At 36.3% G+C, this 22,146-nt stretch overlaps 1 protein-coding gene across 4 annotated transcripts in view; it reads right to left on the reverse strand.

Annotated features, from left to right (window-relative positions):
• CAMK2D (calcium/calmodulin dependent protein kinase II delta) overlaps window positions 1-22,146 on the reverse strand; it is a 279,011-nt gene that overhangs the window by 24,938 nt on the left and 231,927 nt on the right. For 2 of the 4 annotated variants that reach the window (XM_065877934.1, XM_065877935.1), the window contains exons 9-13: window positions 20,851-20,973; window positions 20,531-20,614; window positions 20,048-20,090; window positions 16,692-16,729; window positions 7,714-7,762 (exon numbers count right to left, since the gene is read on the reverse strand). In XM_065877934.1, coding sequence (XP_065734006.1) covers window positions 7,714-7,762; window positions 16,692-16,729; window positions 20,048-20,090; window positions 20,531-20,614; window positions 20,851-20,973 — 337 coding nt within the window. Of the gene's footprint in view, window positions 1-7,713; window positions 7,763-10,125; window positions 10,168-12,148; window positions 12,209-16,691; window positions 16,730-20,047; window positions 20,091-20,530; window positions 20,615-20,850; window positions 20,974-22,146 lie in introns of all 4 variants that reach the window. The other 2 variants (XM_065877933.1, XM_065877936.1) reach the window with 2 other exon arrangements.

Genomic DNA, 22,146 nt, shown 5'->3' on the forward strand with positions numbered 1-22,146 from the left:
GGATATAAATGTGGACAAACCAGTCAAATATCTCTGCCCTGAAGGAATTTATATCCTAGTAGGGGGAGAGAGACTGTAAGCAAGTAAGTAAAACACATATTCCAGATAATGCTAAATACTAGGAGAAAAGGAAAGCAGAGAAGGAGAATGGGAGCACTGGATTTGGAGGGAAACAATTTAAAACAGGGTCATCAAGGAAGATCTGAGAGGGTAACATCTGATCAGAGACTAAAAAAGAGAAGAGGCAGCAAGCACATGGAATCTGTATCAGGACATATTAGGCAGGGAATGGCAACTGTAAAGGCCCCGAGGCAGCAACCAGCTTGATACATATCAGGACAGTGTTTCTGAGACATCTAATAGCCGATGAAGTCAGACAGTAAAGGGAGGTATAGCTGGAGGAGGTCCTGATCACTGAGGGCCTTATAATCCACACTGGCGGCCAATGGAAACAAGACATAATCTGATATATTTTAAAAGCATTACTCTGACTACTGTGTCGTGAATAGACCATAAACAGGTAATACCAGAGCAGGTAGACTGGCTAAGAAGTCATGTCAATAATGTAGGCAAATGATGCTTTTGTGGACCAGGGTGACGGAAATGGAGTTAGTGACCAGTAGTCAATTAAAAAAATTGAGTGTACTTTGAGGGGAGAACCCGTAGGATTTGCTGGTAGACTGGGTATATATGGAAAACTGAGGAGACAAAAAAAAAAAAGCAATACCTATAACTAAATCTGTCTTTTTGTACCAAATATGATGCTACTTTTCATATGATGGACGGGCACATTGTGCTTAACGGCACTGACCGAGGGAAAAATGCTACACTATTACATATCAAAAGAAACAAAGAAAAAATAGACTACCTAATTCACTAAGTGTTAAGGATAAACATTCATGTACCTTGGAAGAAACTTTCTTTAACATAGAATAAAATTTTAATGCAAAAAGCCATTCGCTGGGGAAATGGACCAGCAGATATAATTTCATTAGAGAATGTACTACATGACTGAGAACTCCTTGAGCAAGGGTTTTTTGGCCTCAGCCTAGTCTATCATATCTGGTACATAGTAGGTGTTCAATGATCTTTTGAAAAAAACTAATTGAATCTGAATTTTCCAAATAGAGGTCTCTTTGTTAGGAATTACATGTGTTACATGCATCTGAAACTTTCTGTATTCGCTCACATGACTATCTGTAGCTATGTCCTTATGTTTGTTTTTCAATGAATATATTATTCTTGTTTTAGAATTATCTGGATACAAGCCAGAAACAAAGAAGGTACACTATCATGCAGAATCATCTTTATCTTTTCTAGACTTACTCATGAGGGCAAGAAGCGTGGCTATCGCCTCCGTAGAGCACCTTACACTGCAGGTGCCCACAGAACATTTGTTGCACTAAATTGAATAATGAAAATACCATTCCAAATGCAAATAAATAAAAACCCTTTACTTCTAGATAGTCTCTTCTATAAAGCGCCTTCACTCATGTTTTTGTTGGTTGCTTTCATTTGTTTTGTTTTGATTTCAGACTTTGTTTTAACCTGGGGTTGGTAAGAGTTCTTGACCTCGTAATTGGTCAGCAGGGCTAAACAAGCCTGAGGCTATCACTGACAAATTTAAGATTCAAATCTCACAGAAGGCAAAGAGTAAAGAGAAAAACAGAGTGAGTGCGGAGGGTAAAATAAAGGAATGTGAAAAAAAAAAGAGAAAATGAAGTAATTTTACATCGGTGGTAGAATGGAATGAATTCTGCATCAGTCCTATAAGTTATGGATCTTGATCTAAATGTTAAAAGATCAACAGGTAGACACACACATGCAGACAAGATTTTCTAAATAAACCTTTTTAAAAATCAAAGTTTGGATTAGAAACCTAAAAGAAGTTACTGTACACTGCCCTACAGGTCTTCTAGGACACTTTCAATCTAATGGAATGACATAATCATCAAAAGTCCTTAAATAAAATATCCAGGAGTTTCTGAATTTGCAGATTCCCTTGAAGTAAGAAATGCATGCAAGGCAAGTGCTGAGTTACAGACTGCTTAAGGTGGGAAGGGGACTGGCATCAAGTGGTCCTCTGCTCCAGGGAAGCCTACACAGAAACGATGATTTGCACTAAACAGTAGAATTTGAGTATTTAAGTCATCACACTGTCCACTACTGTCCAGATTTACAAAAGACACTACTGTCCACTACTGTGACCTGTGTCCAGATCACAAAAAGCTCACTAATCAAGTGATTCTGTAGATTAGCTGAGACCATGACATCCAGGTGTCATCATATACCTGCCCCCAGTCAAGAGATAAGGCTGTCAATACCTGTGTCCTTAAACTGGGCCTTATGCAAACATTCTACGCACATTACCATCACCTACGCGTCAGCAAAAGGAAAAAGAGTATAAACGAGCACGAAGTCCCCACATACAGCCAGTCTCACACTTCTGCAATACATTTCTGCTTGCGGTACAGAGCTCCACCGGCCTAGAGCTGTAAGAAAGATGAAATGCAGCAAGAGATCCAAGCAGCTGCTGAATGCTGAGCTGAAGTGAGATGCCGGAAGCAGGATGAGTGACAGAGATCACTTAAGGGCACACAGGAGCCCAACATCGACAGGGGCTGCACAGCTCTGGCATCCTGTGAAAAAGCAGTAGATGGACCAAAATGATGCACACGCATCAGGAAGAAGTAGCTGACTCTAAGCAATGGTGCTGGGCAGGCTAGGAGGTGGAGAGACATTGTGGCACACGGCAGCAGGCCCTGCAAACCGTTGCTGTAGCCACAAACCAAAGGACAGTCTTCACATGTACACAGCGTCAAAAGGACCACTTTAGGTACACCCACACCCCCTCAGAGCAGCACTGCCATCACTGCCATCTAGTCACGAAAGGCCACTAATGCCAGCTGTTTGACAACACCTGGAATTAATGAATTACTAGACATATATTCAAAATGGAATGATTATTTCATTAACTTTGGACCAAAAAAAAAAATCATATTTTGAAAACACCATAAATTCTAATAGAAAAACTTTTTTTAAAGTGTATAATTTTTTAAGTGTATAATTTTTAAGTGTATAATACACTTTTTTTAAGTGTATAATTTTTTAAGTGTATAATTTTTAAGTGTATAATACACTTTTTTTTAAGTGTATAATTTTTTTAAGTGTATAAGTGTATAATTATCACAGTGCTTCTATGGTAATAACTATGCTTCATTAAGATGCTTATTTGTTCTTAAACTATTAGTATCTCTCCGTTACACTGAATTTATTGATGTAGCGTTAGAGATAATATTTGTGTTGAGTACAGCACAAAATTAGGAAGCTGCTCACAAGGTCAATACTTGGAAGTCAATACGTTGCCTTGGAGAAAGAAAACACAGGACCAGAAGCTTTTTACAAAGAAGAGTTGTGAAACAACACAAAGTCCCTTAGGGTGACTGTGAGTTGGGGCAGAAAAATGTTGTGGTTATAACTCAATGCTGAAGGTTTTTAAGAAAAAGAAAATAAAAGGACGTTTAGATATGAAATACACTTACCTTGGGTCTGACTTTTTCAGTAAGTTTTCCTGATATTTATTGAATTAAGTGTGAGAAATGGCTTAAATGATAGCACAAAAGATTCATATAAAGCACACGGAAGAATGTTTTGCCTGAGGTGTTGAAAGCTCTTGAATAAAACTAGTTCACAAAGAGAAGACGTGGAGCTCAGGCAAACAGTAGACATTTAGTAAACATTCCCTGAATAAATGAAGAAGCTGAGATAGTTTAGATACAAAGCAAGAGTGACCAGGACCCGGGCCTCTTGAAAGCCAAAGGCCATTCTGAACGGAAACTAATTTGAAGAGTTCAAGGAAAATGGGTCTTCCCCAAATCCCCGCTCTCTAGGTGCCCTAGGTTCCACTGAATGGAAAGGACCATTAATCTACTACAACTTCGGCTTTCTTCCTCCTCTGACAGCTGCTAGTCTTTCTACCTTTTTCCTCCAGAAGAGGCCAGAAAAGGGTACCCTGTTGTTGGTTCACCTCGTTTCTTCCTCCGGTCAGGTCACCATGATGTTTTAATTCCCCCTCCCCATGTCTCTTTACAGTGGAGGGGAGGTAGACCTGTCCCTGCCACGTTGGTCCTCAGGGATGGGACGGAACGTGCGCCACACTGGCAGGGGAAGCATGCGATATGGTGTTCAAGGGATGCGTACACCACCACGAAACGATGCCCGTCGAGGTGCTGGTGTTGGGTGGGTGGGGGCGCCTAGCAGGAAGGAATGGCGCGTGTGGCTGCACGGAGGAGTGCACTATGGGAATATGCCTTTAAGAGTATGTTAAAAGTTGTGGTGTTTCACCCTGATAATGAGGCTGTATATAGAAAGGATAGAGTTGGAAAGTGTGTGTGTCGAAGAAAAGACATGGATAAGATATAGTTTTGTAGTGAGGGTATGGTTTTGGTCAGGGGATATAATTGATTGGTCTTTGTGAGTTCCTAGATGTTGGATATATGTGTAACTTTGGGTTCTAACAGAGCTGGACAAAAAACGCATTCCCTACCAGGCTATTCAGAGCTATGGCAAACTCTGAGGTAAAAGAGAAAAGAGTACAGTCATTCAAATGTATAAATATATGAGGGTCTTTCTGAAAGACAGTGCACTAATAAATGGAGAGATCCCCACACAAGCCTATCACCACCATAATAAATATATCAAACACATATATGACAGTTTTATGTACCACCTGTCTTACAGTAAGAATGATGGCCTGGGTGATCTTTCAAAGGATCTTCTAAGTCTTAAAGTTTTCTGATATCATTCAATATTAAAAAGGTTAACCACCAAAAGACCGTACGGGTCTTAAAAAGAACACAAATGAGGCCTAATATATGTAAGATTCTGTGGCCACATCCACCCTAGGAAAATAAAGCAGACACTTGAAAAATTTATTCATTGAGTTTAAGGAAAGGAACCAAGGCACTTTGGGCTCACTTATCAACTGGATATTTCTTTTGATCTCAATATTACGCTTAATTTCTCTAACATTTGGTGTGTGTAGACTCAGCATAAATACAGAGACAAATACTGTCTCAATTTGGGAAATCCCAGCGGTGAGATGAAACCCATATCGTTGTGATTTCAAGAGAAGAGCTGTTTTCTGAGAAGTACTGATATAATTTCATTTCACCAAATAAATATAAGCTATAAGGTGAGACTGTCAGGGACTCTGCTTATAGATTGACATTTACACAGATTAACAGCAATCATCCTAAGCCAATATGTATAGTGAAGAGTCCAGTTCAGGTGAGAGAGACCACTTATTAAAACCCTGCTTGTAATCACCCAAGAATAAACATATTCCTCAGAGGATGACTTGCATACAGTGAGGTGTTAGTATTCTCCTAATTTTATTCAGTTATTTAAAGATTCAGTCTCACCAGTGAATAATGCACAGGTTATTTCTTCTTTTCGATCCCCGTTCAGGAGAAGAATGTAAAAAGTCATGTAAACATTTTGTTTGGGTGAAAGAGCTAATGAGTCCAAAATACTTGTAAAGATGATGCTTTCTGAATCACTGGGAAAGCTAAATGGCACATCTGCTTATTTGGTTAAAAAAAATCTCTTTATCTAATAGGACTGGCATCAGTGATTCATAAAATTACTTCAGTTCAAATTTTAGCTCAGAGGCAAAGGGAGATGAATAGACCTACTAGGGCTTCCCTGGTGGCGCAGTGGTTGGGAATCCGCCTGCCAATGCAGGGGACACGGATTCAAGCCCTGGTCCGGGAAGATCCCACATGCCACGGAGCAGCTGGGCCCATGCACCACAACTACTGAGCCTGCGCTCCAGGGCCCACGAGCCACAACTACTGAGCCCACGTGCCACAACTACTGAAGCCTTCACGCCTAGAGCCCATGCTCCACAACAGGAGAAGCCACCGCAATGAGAAGCCTGCGCACCACAACAAAGAGTAGCCCCTGCTCGCCGCAACTAGAGAAAAGCCCACATACAGCAACGAAGACACAACACAGCCAAAAATAAAATAAATTAAAAGAAATAGAGCTACTAAATAAAATCCTCAACACAGCTATCCACCTTTCCACTGTAAATAATGACTGACTAATTCTAGCAAAGTTAGATCAGTGCGCTAGTAATCTAAATAGAGACTACAATTTAAGTGTCAGCTGTTCTGTACGACCAAAGAGGAAGAAGTCAGCAGAGGTGACTAGCAACTTGTGGTCTACAGTCATTTTTATTTCTTTTTTTTTTTTTTTTGCGGTACGCGGGCCTTTCATCGCCGCGGAGCACAGGCTCCAGACGCGCAGGCCCAGCAGCCACGGCTCACGGGCCCAGCCGCTCTGCGGCATGTGGGATCCTCCCGGACCGGGGCATGAACCCGTGTCCCCTGCATCGGCAGCCGGACTCCCAACCACTGTGCCACCGGGGAAGCCCCATTTTCATTTCTTAAATAGCTTATATGTCTCCTTGACCTGAGAATTTCCAGGTTCTTTATTCTATAACGTGAATACAATTTTTCAAAATTATATCTTACCAATGCTACCTACAGAATTAAAGCCTATGGGGATACTATTAGGTAATAATCTTTCCAGATAATGTTTAATTATCTGATGGATCATTTCTCTGAATTTGTTTTATACTTCTTTTCCTTTAATACTTCTGTTTTAAATATCCCTGTTTTTACCATTCTTTTTCTGGAATGGCTTCTAGACAAGTGGCCTGTAGGAATTGTAGTTACGTATACTAAATTAAAAAAATAAGAATACAAAACTGCATAAACAATTGCAGCAAAATTAACACTTCTAAAACAGCCCTGAGTGAGAGAGGGGCATGGACTTATAAACACTACCAAATGTAAAATAGATAGCTAGTGGGAAGCAGCCTCATAGCATAGGGAGATCAGCTCGGTGCTTTGTGACCACCTAGAGGGGTGGGATAGGGAGGGTGGGAGGGAGACACAAGAGGGAGGGGATATGGGGATATATGTATATGTATAGCTGATTCAATTTGTTATAAAGCAGAAACTAACACACCATTGTAAAGCAATTATACTCCAATAAAGATGTTAAAAAAAAAAAACAGCCCAGAGACCAAAAAGAAGAAAACTGACTGCAAATGTGTGTTTAGTATGTATGTGCAGAGGCACTGAGAAGATGTTGATAGAAATGCTGGCAATGACTCATATATGGAGCTAAGGGAACCTGGACAAATGAACTGAATGGAAATCAAGAATATATTAGAAAAGTGCATGAAAATCTAGGTTTAAAAGGCTGACAAATGCAGAATTTCATTGAAACCCAATTGAGACTATTGAAAGTTTCAAAAAAAATGGTTATTCTCATGCTCTGTTCTTGAATATAAGTTGTCTTCTAGACATACATATGCCTTTTGTATTACCTTTTGACTGATATATTTAGAATTTGATATTATGATCCCAAACATTCACTACTAGTTTAAAATCACAATGTCCTTGAATATACCACATGTTGTCTATAGTTTAAAGACAGAGAAAAGAATATAATGTGAAGAAAAAATGGACAAAATCAGTACATATAATTAAAATAATGATGTACTTATAAAAAGAAAAGTAATTTTGTGTCTCAGAATAGACCTAGTTCTTAAACTTATTAGTTATTTGAAACAAATACTTTTCTTCCGAGATATACGTAACTCTGAGTTGGGATTTTCTATTTCTGGTTTAATCATACCTTTCACATCTTCATCCTCAATTGTTGTATTTGAACTCTCAGTTGACTCCTGTTGAGAAGAAAACATATTTAAAGTTGCAAACAATGAATAGCTTGACTTTTCTTTTTCTCAAAAAATTGGCAAGTGATATACATATCATGCAAAATTCTTCAGCAGGCTGTGCGCATATGCCGACATGCAAATGTACAAATATGTTACGTGGTTTTGACAGAAATAAAATGTCAAATGCTGCAAACATTTCAAAAAGGGAGTACTCTGGTTGCCTAATCCCCGAAGCACAGTAAATCAAGGTGATTTGTACACGTAGTCAAAGTATGCAACTTATTCTAAGAGCTGTGTAAGGATGTGTTGTGTTACAGTGCCCCATAAGGTGTGCTTTCTCTAAGTATTTATGAGAAGTTGAATATACTAGCCTAATGAATTTGAACCTTAAAAAACAACATTTTTTATTCCCAATTAATTAGTAATTAGTCCTTTCTTTGTGTAAGGCACTATTTCAAGTAGTAAATTTGCAGGCTATTTATCAGCCTGACTTCTCTGTAGAGAGAAAAAGCGTTTCATTGAATCATTTGACGAAGAAGCTGAGATACGGTGAAAGTGCTTTCAAGAAGAATTTCCATGTTTGTGATCGGCACAATGGAATTATATGAATAATTTACTTTCAAGGAAAAGGCAGATCTTTTCCATTCATTTCTAAATTAGAAACTGGCTTTGCCGATAAGAAACTTGCTCCCATAATGAAAAGACAAAGCTATTTCTCTGTAAAACTACAAATGAAGTTGCAGATTAATAAGCACAGTTAAAAGGACACTGTAACTGCCAGTATTAAGACACGTTCCTTAAAATGGTTGACAAATTTTTCCATTAATAATGTATTAATAAAATATTTCTAGCAAAGAAATTTAGTAATATTCGTAAGAAAGACACAATTTTCTACTTGGAATGATTAAAGGCTACTGCCAAAAAAAATTGGAAACTTCTAATCAATAGCTATGTGTTCAGCAATGAAAACAAATTTTGGAAAATGATGCAAACATTAGTCAGTGTACTTTTAGAGATTCAATATTCAAAAAAATGATCAATTTATACAACTGTAATATATAATATTTAATCCAAAGGGACAGACTAATTAAAGATATATCCAGAGTCTCCACAACATAAAACCAAAGCAGAGTCTTCATGCGTTTCTTAATGTGACCTAGTATTCAAATTTAAACTCAAGATGAGGATAAACCCATGCACTGTAAAACTAATTCATGTAAGCAGGAAATATCATGCAACAACTCTTACAAATGACATAGCTAGAATTATCGAAGTGTCCACTCCAGCTGCTGTGCTTGGTCTTTCACTTGCTAACGATATTGAAAATAATTGTTCACATGTGTGATGCTCCTGACTACCTCGAGTCTTTTAGGGACTTAGAACATTGTAAGTGTCATGACTGTAAAATACATCTCATATTAAGGAACATAACACTTCATGTTTTTTTACTTTAGTAATTTTAATATTGACCAACTAGATGTTAGACCAGAGGAAATGCGTTTTCTAAGACTTTAACACTGTAGATAAGAGTAAGGAAAAGTAAGACCCATGACTATACTTAAAATTTGAGAAAAGTCTGACGAAGTATTTTTCCCTCCCCTTAGAGATATAATAATGGATGAGAAGTAACAAAGCAGGAAGATGGAATACGTTCGGGAACTGCCTCCTTTCACCCTATGGACATGTATACAAGTACTGTTATTTAGTTAACGTGCTATGCAAACAATTTACAATGGATAGGAAACATCATAGTCTTCTTTCAGGATAAGCAGTTACATGTCTGTTACTGAAATGCATATAATTAAACAAAAACAAACATACTTCACAAGAAGTGAAACTCCCTGATTATCCTCAAATCCATGCCAAACGACAAAAACACCACAAACAACAGGGAATTAAAAGAAAACAAAAAGCACACTATGACAACAGAACGAATAAAATTCAAAAGCAACGTTAAATTTAAACAAATAACTGTGAACTCAAGTTGATTTTTTTGAAGATAGTGGAATGATATAGCAAGAAATTCTAAAATTTCATGCAGAACACATCTAAAGTACAATGCAGACAGGCATGGGGGGAAAAACCAGATGGAATTGCTTAAGATACACAGTCATCTCGACATACAGACTTGTTAACTGCACTTTTACTGACTAATTGCACCGTTCATTTCTCTTTCACAATGTCATTCATTTTTGTTTTCAAAGAAATATGTGTATAGTTCCAGATAAATTAGGCCCAAAAGAAAGTATGGTAGAAAAGGGTAAGGGTTTTCTTTCCTAATTTGAGATTATGAATTAATTTTGCTTTGAATATTTGATGAGATGTGTAAATCTTATTAAAGCAAGATGATGTTGATTCTTTCTGAATACCTTGTTTCCATCAGGGTTGTGGATTACAGTAGTTTGGGGCTCCTGAGTGAGAACAAAATAGAGAAAGAAACAGTTCGCATCGGTAAGTACATTCTTAACTAGCGCAGGGACAGAGCAGAGTGAGCCAGCTGACACAACTAAATAGTGACAAGAGCTTAAGCAATGTTAACTACTGTCAGAGGTTGCAGCTGACAAGATCTCTGATGAAAGATCTCCCTGGTGAGTCCATGAGATACAGCACCTCAGTACCCAGCAGCAGCATGCAAAAGACCTTATTCGTGATCAGTATACAGACAAGGCTTTGAAGTTTGGAGACCTAAAGAGGCACTTGCTGTTTCACAAAGTCCTATACCAGATAGAGCTTTCCTTTCTGCTTGAACAAACAGCCTGTTAATATCTGTCCCATAGAAAACTGGCCAAGGGCACTGGAGATTAGAACTTTCTGAGATGATCTCAAAGTCTTTGTGAAGATACTTTTCAGCTGTATTAATTTGAGAACAAATTATGGTGTCACAATACACAGATAAATACCCTTGGAAAACCTAGAATCATTGGACAACGCTTAAAAAAGTGCTATCCTAAAGAATGTATTTCACAAGTCCATAAGAAATTCTGAGAAACACTGAAAAGGTTCTAGAACTAATCATATAAACACTGTAATTTGAGACACATTGCTGTTAAATCCCATGTTAATTCATATATATATATATATATAAGCAATTTCCGTTTTATAGACTGACATGAAAGATTTGTTTGTAAAGTCATGCTTTTCCATGAAGAAAATATTATTTTTCCTATTACTTTCTACTAGAAAATTGAAGAAATAGTCCCAAGTGGAAAATAACAAACAGTCAAATAACTGATGTAAAAAACGATTCAGTGTCAATACGTCAATGGCATGCTTGGCACTTTCATTATGTGATGTCCTAGCAACTGGGAGTTACTGCAACCCATGGAGAATGCTCTTCAATCATAAGCACTCTGCCCACCAGACTATCTCATCTCCACTACACTTTATGCTGAGTACTTAGAAAGCATATTTACTGCCGTCCTTCTTCCCTTCCCTGGCTGGAGGTATGATCAACACTGTCTTTTTTTGCTAGTAAGTAACCTGCTATCTTGATGTGTCCTTCCTTTAAATGTTTTTAAATTGAGCCTTCTGGTTAACTCTAGTGGGACAATCTCCCTAACAGTTTCCATTCATCTGAAATTAGCAGTACACAGGAGAGTAAAAAACCATTAACATTTCTGAAACTCATAAATCAAAACATGGAATAATTTGGGGAAAACATTATGAAACTAAGAACACTGAATGCCAGTATTCAAACCTTGAATTTCAACATAATATGGTCTCAAAGTGTTAAGCTGATTGAGTTGTTAATAGTGTGAATTTGATAGAAATGGAAAAAACTGATTCCCATTGATAATTCAAAGCTCTGTGCTATGCAATTTCATCCTTTGGATTAAAGTGAAACAGTGATAATTTAATTTGAAACACAACAAACAAAAAGCTTTAAATTATCCAGTGCCTCTTTATCTCAGAAAGTGAGGTCTTACAAAGCCCTGCTGTCGTAATGAGAGAGAAACGGGAACTCTGAATAAGGTCCACATTTACTTTTGTCTGGCAGTAATCCTCTTAGCTCTCCTTGATGTCAACAGTTGCGTCAGGAAAAGAAGAAACCACTGTTTGCATATCTAGAGTTATCATCAAAAGAAGAGCTAAGAGCAACCGAAGCGCATTCTACGGTATTTCTAAGGCAGCATGCAACACTTTTAACTGAAGACCACAGCTATCGTCAGTACAATGGTCAACAATGAAATGAGGTCATCTCATGTTAGAAACACACTGTTTGACAACTACCTTAACAAAAAGAACTTTTCTCATATCTTAGAAAGCAAAAACAAGAACAAAATCCAAAAAAATAAAAATTAAAAATGTATGTATCTATATAGTGAAAGCAAATGAGAGAAACACCAAAAACAGTAAAGAACTTAAGAAGGGTTACAAAGAGTCCAGGTATACCAGCGCCGGGGTAGGAATATTTTCTTTGGGGCTGGTTACCACGTTGGCTTTGTTGTTTATCTGTAGGTATGCAGAAAATAGAAACAGAGATGCCTTAAACCCCTCGGTAGCCAATGTCTCTATACACAGCATGTCTATGTGGAGATATAGACATGAAAATAAAGAGCCACTGAAGATGAACGTGAAAGACACGGTGATGACTGACAGGAATGATGATCAATTCTAGTCTCCGATGGTCACACCCGGGCTAGGACTGTGTCTGTGATGGCAGAATGACAAAACGGACTTGGCTGCTTTGGCTGCGCTACCTTAGCAAACAGACAAAGAGCTGCTTCAACGGAGCTCACATCAAGAGTCAGAGTATGAAATAAATGTAAATATTTTCATACTCTTCAGGTTGGATTCTGTTCCCCAGCTTCCAATTTTCTTTGTTATGAATACATTCCTTTTTTCATTTGATCCTTGAGCCTGAAGTCACACATAGACTGTCTTTCTCTGGGGAGCCATCATCATTTTGTTTAGTAGGTATCAAATTAAAAACTTAGGTCTTCTGATGAAATGCAGGCTTTATAGTAAAATATCTTAAAATGATAAGTCTGGGTCTCCTTTAAAAAGTACATCTTCAATTATAAATCAGCAAATCGAACTCCTTACTATATTCTGGATGCAAAATGACTTTATTTTTCACAATTGTTTGAGAGGAAAACACTATGTATTCTATCAAATGACTGCTATTGTTGAAGACTATTTGGTAATACCATTCCCTTGCTTTAACATAATTGGTTTTGACCTTAAAGAAAGACCATTATCACTATGGAAGCCACTTTGTGAAAACAACTCAGAGGGTCAATAAGTATTGTAATGGCCCAGAGAAGACTCTTTGTTGACAAGTGGCAACTTGAAACTACAATTGAGTTTGGTTACTAAAGAATCAGAGACTGAAAAGTAATACTCAACATTCATTTAAACTCATGCATGACATTGTGATTATCAAACAAATATAAATTGACATTCATTTTCTTGCACTATATTATCTAGTTATTTTCTTTACATATTATTATCTAAAAAATACATCCCATAATTTTAGTATAAATGTACTTAAGGACTTAAAGAGAAAAACATTCTGCATAAAATAAATGAATACCAAATGAATATTTATAAGCAATTACACGAATTTAATTGCTTAGACTTTCTAAGCATTCTTTTCTTTCATATTTTATACCTACAGATCATATTGAAACTGACACTGAGAGGAAGACAGAAGGTCCAAAAAATTAACTTGGGTATGTAATAATTTGCTTTTCTATTCATTCCTATTTGTGTGACTATTTGGTACCGGTATTATTTAAATACACTATAACACTGCGCTCAGTGACATGCAAGAAAAGAGAGAAAACTTGGTGCCCTTTACTGGAAAACTCTTTAAATACTAGACCATCAATCTATGTTTCGAGGATAGTTTAAAATTTTTCTTTAAATAGAAGTGTGCAGAATTTAACATAAAATTTGTGCAGTAGCCAAAAAGATAAGAGATAATGGAGTTTATTAAAGAAGGGTCAAAATTCAGTATTCACTTTAGTACAGAATATATGAGAAAAGAGGAGGGACACACATGCAAATAATTTCCTATTCAGGAAGAGTGCTTGGCAAAACACAGCTGACCTCTTATCAAATGATCAGAAGTGTTTAAGATTAAAGCCCACAGGTATTTAATATAATCCATTTAGTTTGTATCAGTGATTGCAAAGAATGAAAGAGGAGTATACTGAGATCTTTTCTGTTCTGAGATCTGAGACTTGATTTTTTTCCTAGGTTGTGGTTGCCAAGAACTGCTTTATTTTAGTGGAAATGCCTCACGGGCATACCTACGCACACAAACATAACTGTATAAGTGCACACACATCAACACACACGTTCACACACACGTTCACACACAGATACACAGCATACACACACTGTCGTCTCTTCCAAATGAAGGCCATTCTGTCTGGATGAGCCATCCTTTATTGTTAGGCATGGCAAATATGAATTAAATGAATATGTCCCTCAACCACCACTTTTACTTGTGTTTAAATGTACAGTTAGAAACATTTTTGTTAAAGTTTAGCTTAATGATTTTTTTACTGTAGAAAATCTTTTGAAGGTATTTGTAATATTGATTAATTTAAAATAATAGGAGAATTTCTAGGTAAAAGGCTAGGAGGACTTCCTTTTAAAGAATCAGATATCAAGTATGCGCTCAACCACAGCTGTCTTTTAAATATACAAGAGCTCTGGCACTTCTGTTTGTGAAATGTATTTATTTTATATTATGGAAGCAGAGTATTTTTATTTAAAAAATTAAATGAAACCAGATATTTAAATTATGTGCTGAACTATTCTTACTTTATAAGAATAATAAGAATAAGGCATGGGCAAGATATTCTTATTTTTCAGGTGTTGAGTTCATTCAGTTTTAAGGTTAATAAATATTTTTTCCAAAGGCGCTTAACTTGGATGAATCCTTGTAAGATCACTTTCACACAATTTATAAAACTCCATGGTGGGGCTTCCCTGGTGGCGCAGTGGTTGAGAGTCCGCCTGCCGATGCAGGGGATGCGGGTTCGTGCCCCGGTCTAGGAAGATCCCACATGCCATGGAGTGGCTGGGCCCATGAGCCATGGCCACTGAGCCTGCGCTCCTCAATGGGAGAGGCCACAACAGTGAGAGGCCTGCGTACGGCAAAAACAAAAAAACTCCATGGTGGATGCATTCTGGTTTATCTGAACTAAGAATCACTCCTATCTTAGTAATCATGATCACCATTTAAAAATAATCCTATAGTGTTCCTTCACTTTTCACAATAACTACAGACATTAATTATGTCATGGTTTCTTCAGTTTTAGGAGAAAATTGCACTTTTTTAATAGCACATGGATGACGGTATAAACTTTTTTACATATTTCAAAAATTCCATTTCAAAGAAAAACAATAATATTTGAACATGGGCACTGTGTTTGATAGTTAATTAACATTAACCTGTAATGATCCTATACTTTCTCCACTTACACTAACTTGGGCAAATAAGACTGTTCTATTCCTAAGTATGAATTTTCACAGGAGGAGAAATCTGGCAGATAGAGATCCTCACCATCATCTGAACACTCGAACTGGACTTCCTTTTCTGAATTGACCAGTCAAAGAGAAAGGAAAAGAAACAAAATATAACCGGTTGAATTTTTAAAGTATCAAAGCATGGAGCACAGCATAATTTTGTCTTTAAAGGTGAACTATAAGTTGACTGGAAGAAAAAAGTTCTGGAAACGTTTCTTTCTATGTAAGGATAGTAGCAAAAATAAATGTCTCAATAGAAACTGTGAGCTCTGCATCACCAAACAATACAGAAAAACACAAGGGAATAAAACGTTTGGAAAATTTTAAATATCACATTTCCACCAATGTTACATTGGGAAAAAAGCAGACATCAACAGTCATTACTGAACTTTAAGTTGAATAAACTAAGCAGAAGGAAGAGAATATTACAGGTTGAGGACAGGAATTAATCAAAGGTAAATGCCAACCTAACGGGAATCACAAGTGCATGGTCACCATAGCTCTGGAAATTCCCAAATCACACACAGACAGGTGCTGAAGAAATGACTGGGCATGAACATGAGAAGTGACAGATGATTTTCTAAGTTATATATTCAAAATGAACTGACCACTTGACTTTGGGTCAAGTTTAAATGTTAGAAAGTTAATTAATTCCCAAGAACGTTGAAGTGTTCATGAGGAATGTAGGTGTCTGCCAGTGGAAGAGAAAGAAAAGGATTAAAGAAGTAAAACATCGAGGTAATACTCTGGAAAGATAACAAACATAATGCATGTATAAGGTTATATTCAATCAAAGGCAAATTCCTATGAAACAAAACAGGATCAGTAGAAAATAAGCTGTATTATTTTGTTTAGAAATCCAAGAAAGTCGAAGTATTCTGCCATTATCTTTCTTAGAAAATTTTTCTAATTATTTGTTCAGGATATTCATGTTAAGTCTGTCTCGATACCTTATGATAGAAGAACAGGAACGATTAAGACCTTTATAAAAACTGCCCAAGCAGAGAAATATAGTCATTTGAATTTTGATTCCCTAGACTCAATGATTTGATTTGTTTTCCCCCCATGGGCTATAAATTTCAGCAGCCTTCAAGAACATAGCATAACTATTTGGAAAAGCATTTGGTTTTTAGGGATTTTCAGGTCACCACGACAGTTTGAGGATGTCGTAAAACAGAGAGGATTTAGATGTTCAGTTTCTATGGTAACTCCATATAAAGTCTTATTTTGTCATGATTATTTAATATATAATAAGTAGAAAAAAATGCTTTTCTTGGTATAAATAATAGTCATTCCTGTACATTAAATTATTTTATATTTCAACCTGCATCCTTTATCAGGAACTATAAAAAGTATAAGCTGCAATGACTTAGAACTTATATTTAACATTTAAAAATAATCCAGCATCTGAAAAGTCAGAAATAAGTTTAGGAGCACCTGTTTAACTTACCTTTACTCCATCTGGTTTTTTCAACAAACTCTTGGCTGCTGCAAAACGAGAGTAAAATCAGTTTAGTGAGTTATCCATAGAAACCGATAGCCAGGCAACAAAACAGGTTACTGTTTCCTTCTACCACCTTTACTGATTTATGGCCAACATATGCCAAGTTATCAAGGTCACATTGATGAGCGCGAGCTTACAGGACATTGAAATACAGTATCACTTTTCTTGGTCTTGCCACATCAAATTTAGAACTAAATTCTTATTTAGTTCATTGAATATAATTGGACACTTTGCCACTTATATTATTGGACTTTATTTCACTGTTGGCTGTGAAAAGGATACTGGAACTTTAACTGGACTATGCTTTTGTAATCCAGAAAGTTGATTTCAAGTCTTTAGACATCAGCTCACAGATTGTATTACATGTTCATTCACACCGAAAGTATCAGTTCTGCCACTTAAGTCCCTCTTCCTAGAGGTTTAAAACTCATTTGTGACAATTTTCTCTGGCTAAATAACATTCTTTTTAATAAATATATATTTGAAATCAGATAATTTCATTTTTACAAAAATATTAATAACTATACTTAAAATGAAATGGTATATTATTGACCTAGAGCAAATTTTTTAAATGCTTAGCATATGACCTTTAAAAACAGGTATTATGTATTTTCTTATACTTCAAAATCAGAATACAAAGGTCATAAACAAAAGCCTTTTACACTGAAAAATTAAAAATCATAAAATTTGAGGCGAGATAGAAAACAAAATGAAATCTTCAACTAAATCAGAGAACTCCTAAAGTACATGGTCTTACATGAAACTTTACTTTTTGGGAGGGAGCTTTTAGCATTCCTTCTGTTACTGACCTCCTTGAGTATATTAAAAAGTGAAGTGAAAAATATACTTATGAATGGGTACATACACAGTGAACAGATTATGTAACTGTCAACGACAATTAGTAGATCAAGTGTAGAACATCCACAAACATGTAGGACAAAGTACACACTTATGCTTCCATTTAATGTTAATTATATATATATATATATAGTTATTTAAGTACATCAGAATAGAATTTGGTATCTGAAATGGAAATACCTAGCTATAATAGAACTGCATGAACATGTAATTTCCTGACATCTGTTTGATTTGGACCATTATTTTGATAGCACTTTGATAAATTTTAAATTTATTTAAAAGATACAAAAATGTTAATTTTATTTAGTCTTTAGCAACAAAGCTATTAATTTATTATTAATAAGGCTGTAAGAAATAGTAGCCTTAGCTATAATACTGTGTACCTGGAGCTAAGAAGCAATATTAAGTAAATCCTGTGGCAGTTAATAGGTTAGAAAGCAAACTCAGAATAATTGGAATTGCAATAGCAAGCGAAGAGAAGACAATGATTCAGGGTAAGCAGGGATTTGGCCTGGGAGATGCAGAAATGTCCCTTTTGCTTACTATTCACCTTACCTCACAAGAAATACATTCCACATAACGGGAGAAAAGAAAAAATAAAAACAACTTTATAACCATATACTCATGGACAAGTTACTTTAAAGAGCATGTCTGGCAATGAAACAGAATGAATACTCAAAACTAAAATGCAATATCAACTATAAGATGTAACTGCGTCTAATGTTATATCAGTTGGTTTTGAAATGACGGATAAAAAAAGTTTGCTTTTCATGCTAAGACATTCAGAAACAATATCAAATCCACATATTAGTCGTGAGTTTTTAGCTTACACGATGATGACAAGGAAAATGTGAGGTAAAAAGCTTCTATGCATGGGTACATATATTACTAAAGGCCCAATTTATGCGTGAGACTTTAACAAAATGTACAATCTTAATTCTGGAGATTTTTTCAAGTTAGTTTGTCATTAACAATACATACCATATAAATCATCCTACTTTTTAGTGATTCACTAATGACTGGGCCACAGTGAATATTAATTTATTTGAATATAGCATATATCAGTTAATATTTAATAAGATACTGAACTCACCCATATAAATGTCAACTATATTAATCAACTGTTCATAAAACAGGTAACTTGACAAAGGCAGTAACAAGATTTTACTACACCAAACAAATTGGACAAAATACATACAATTGACTAACACAGTCCCTCAGTTTGTAGCGTTACTCATTGTATTATTATCATTGTTGCTGTTTAACAGGTCAGTGGAAGCCTTTGGAAAGCCTCCTATGAACTCACATTATATACAATGGGAGACAAAAGGTGACCATTTAATAAAATGGTAAAACAGTAACTAGAAATTGGTTGAGAAGTTTGGAAAACATGATAATGATATGGATCATCACCTGACATCACTACAATACTCAGAAGTGAAGTATGTAGCAGGAATAAATTACTGAAGACATAGCTGGATAACTCGATGCTGCAGATCACTCTTATATCAACAGTAAGCAAAGTGAAATGGTAGTATTTTTGGTACAAGCGTCTGACAATTGTTCCAAGTTTAAACAGCCAAACAGTAAGTTTTACCAATGCAACAGTCTTGCTGCTTCAGTCCCTCTCCATACATAAGACTGATGAGCTTTTACCAAAATTTTAGTTTTGGAAACCTGATCCTTTGAGGTAACCTATCAAAAAAAGGAGTTCCAAAACTCAGTTTCTGGAAAAGGTATATACTTTATGTTGACTTTGGCAAGTCACTTCTACAATAAAGAAATAGTTTAGCTTTTTTCAGCCCATTATTTAAACAAACTTATTTTTACCAAGAAATCATTTCAAGGAACGTTTATTACTGTGGGGCAGGTTCTCTGTAAATTCTTGAGTTTAGATGCCTTTGAAAGTTGTAATCATTCTTATAGCAGGCCAAGATACTACAGAACTGTACTTTCAAAAGAACTTAGGCCTAAGAGAATTGGGTTCCTCAATAATAGCCTTCTTCTAAAAATCTTGCTTACTGGGATTCCCTGAGAGAATGAGACAAAAACAAGAAACTATTCATAGTTATTACTTTATGAGATATCAATTAATTCTACGTTCAAAATGCTGAGCTTCAAGCTGAGGGGAGGACGTAGTTCCAAACTGTGTGCACCCCAGCAGGGGTGACAGAGGGGTTTCGTGTCCTGCTCCAGTGCTGACTAGAGGTGGGGCTGCCTGGGTGCCCTCGTGGAGAGTGTAGTCACGGGCCTGACGCCTCTGCGAGACAGCACCCAGGTAAGAGCCTCATGGCAGCCACAGGCGCGGAAGGAATCCATGGCATACATTTGCCATCCCTGAACAACAGTGTTTTTCTAATTATTAAAGAATTTAAAATTAAATTCTAAAAAAGATACCAGAGAGGAGAGGAGGGGATCAAGAGCAGAGTTCTTAACACGTGTACCTGAAAAATTCCTCGTAGCCAGCATAGTTGTCAAGATGGCACCCTGTCAGAGCGATAAGAATACAAAATTAATGCTGCCTTTGCAAATCACTGACCTAACAAAGAAGCAGTGTTTGACAATAAATCTTCTCCTAGCCTTACTTTCAGTCAGGGCATTTTTGTTTGTTTTTGTTTTTGGTTTCCTGAGAGTAGCAGGCCTATGTTTCTCATAATGCTGGGACCACCCTTGTGGGTGCGGCCAGATTCCATTTATTAACCTGCACAGCTGTTTTCCACTGAAGGGAGGGACCACGGCTCGCATGGCCAGTGATCCTAGCTCTTCATCGTAGCTGTAATTCCAGTGTAGATTCCGTTTCCCAAAGACCCAGAAGAAGAAGAGTACTGAGGCTTACACATTTAAAAGCCTTTGCTCCGTTCTTCACACAGAATCTCACTGCTCACGCTGCCAAATCTCCCTCCTCACAAAAGCGGAAACTTTCTTACCTTCAGTTTTCTTCTGGCATTGAATTTCTTCAAGCAGTCAACAGTCTCCTGTCTGTGCATCATGGAAGCAACAGTAGAACGTTGCTGGAAGAGGAGAAAAATAAACTTAATTGAGGATGTTTAAAAGATATTCATTCCTTAACTTCATCAAATTTTTATTAATGGTGCCTGCATCCATCTGACAGACTTATAAGCATTCAACTGCAAGAGTTTCCTAATAATGAAAGATTGATTTTGCCAAGACTATTTGTAAGACAAATTTTAAAGGAGAATGTATTTTTCATTTGCTCTCCTGAGATCTTTGGAGAACTGTCACTTACACAGATCCATGGGTGTTTCAGTGCCTCCGAGGCTGTGATACGCTTGGCAGGGTTGATAGTAAGCATTTTATTGATGAGGTCTTTGGCTTCAGGAGTCACTGTGTCCCACTCCGGTGATGGAAACTTTAAAAATATGTTTATAAAGGGTTTAAAAAATAGATACACTCAGTGGAACAGAGAAGAGCCAAATATACTAATAATTTCCTTAAGCAGTGAATTTCTTGTATAAGTTAAATTGCATCTACATATAGACAAACTGATGTAGATACATATATCCCCCCCTCTATGTATATATCTATATATTAAGATATTGAGTGTAATTGATAAGGGACAAACATGTACACTAAATTGCCATAACTGGTGATACCTTCTTAAATTTGGAAAAATAAACTCAGTCTTCTAGTCCTCTCAAAGCATATTTGCTTGGATATGAAAATTCAATTTTATGCAGCCTTTCGCGTAATTATTTATGCAATTTTGCAAAAGTCAGTAAAGCTGAGACATTGTCACATCGTCATGCTACTATGCCAAGGTTCAAAATAATGCGTTACGCACTTTCACAACTCATCAAGAGTAATAGCAGAGATAATGAAACAGCTTCAATTCCTGTTCCAAAACCAACCTATAAATTGTCGCTATTTGGAGTGCAGCAGTGAGAAGAAATTTGAGACTACAAATTTGAGCCTCATCAGGATTTCATTTTAACACTTGAAAAATGATAAATTTCACCAAAAGAAAGTTCATGAAGTTTACTCTCATAACTTCTATTAGTAATCCGTTTGTGTAGTAATAATACGATAAAGAGATTTATTCTAAATTTCTGTGTATAAATTTTTGTTGATAATTATGTAACCTCACTTTCACTTAATAAGCGTATTTAGTAGAAATAATATTCTTGATGGGTTAAGAAAAATGTATATCGCATTAGTTTCTAAATAAACAAAATATCAGGTTCTTTTCTCAATTCATGAATTTTTATAGACAATCTTGAGAAAAAAGGCATTGTCACTGTGCCTTAATGGACTTAAGTTAGTGCACTTTTAGTAGTCATAAAATGGGCAGTTTGTGATCCATTGGCAAAACGAAACATAAGAAAAATGATGTTGACTCTTTAATACTTGCAAATTTTTGCCAGCTTAACAAGTGTCATTTTAATTCCAGAAGTTTATTTTGGGCAGTTGTAAAAAATTGCTAATCAGGAACTATTGAAGAAACACTTAACCCTGCTTCTTTATGATGTGCAGATCTTCTGATAGAAAATGAGGAGCTGGGTTCAACCTAGATAAAGGTGAGCCC

Source organism: Phocoena phocoena, chromosome 5, assembly GCF_963924675.1.
Source record: "Phocoena phocoena chromosome 5, mPhoPho1.1, whole genome shotgun sequence".
In the NCBI taxonomy this organism is placed as follows: domain Eukaryota; kingdom Metazoa; phylum Chordata; class Mammalia; order Artiodactyla; family Phocoenidae; genus Phocoena; species Phocoena phocoena.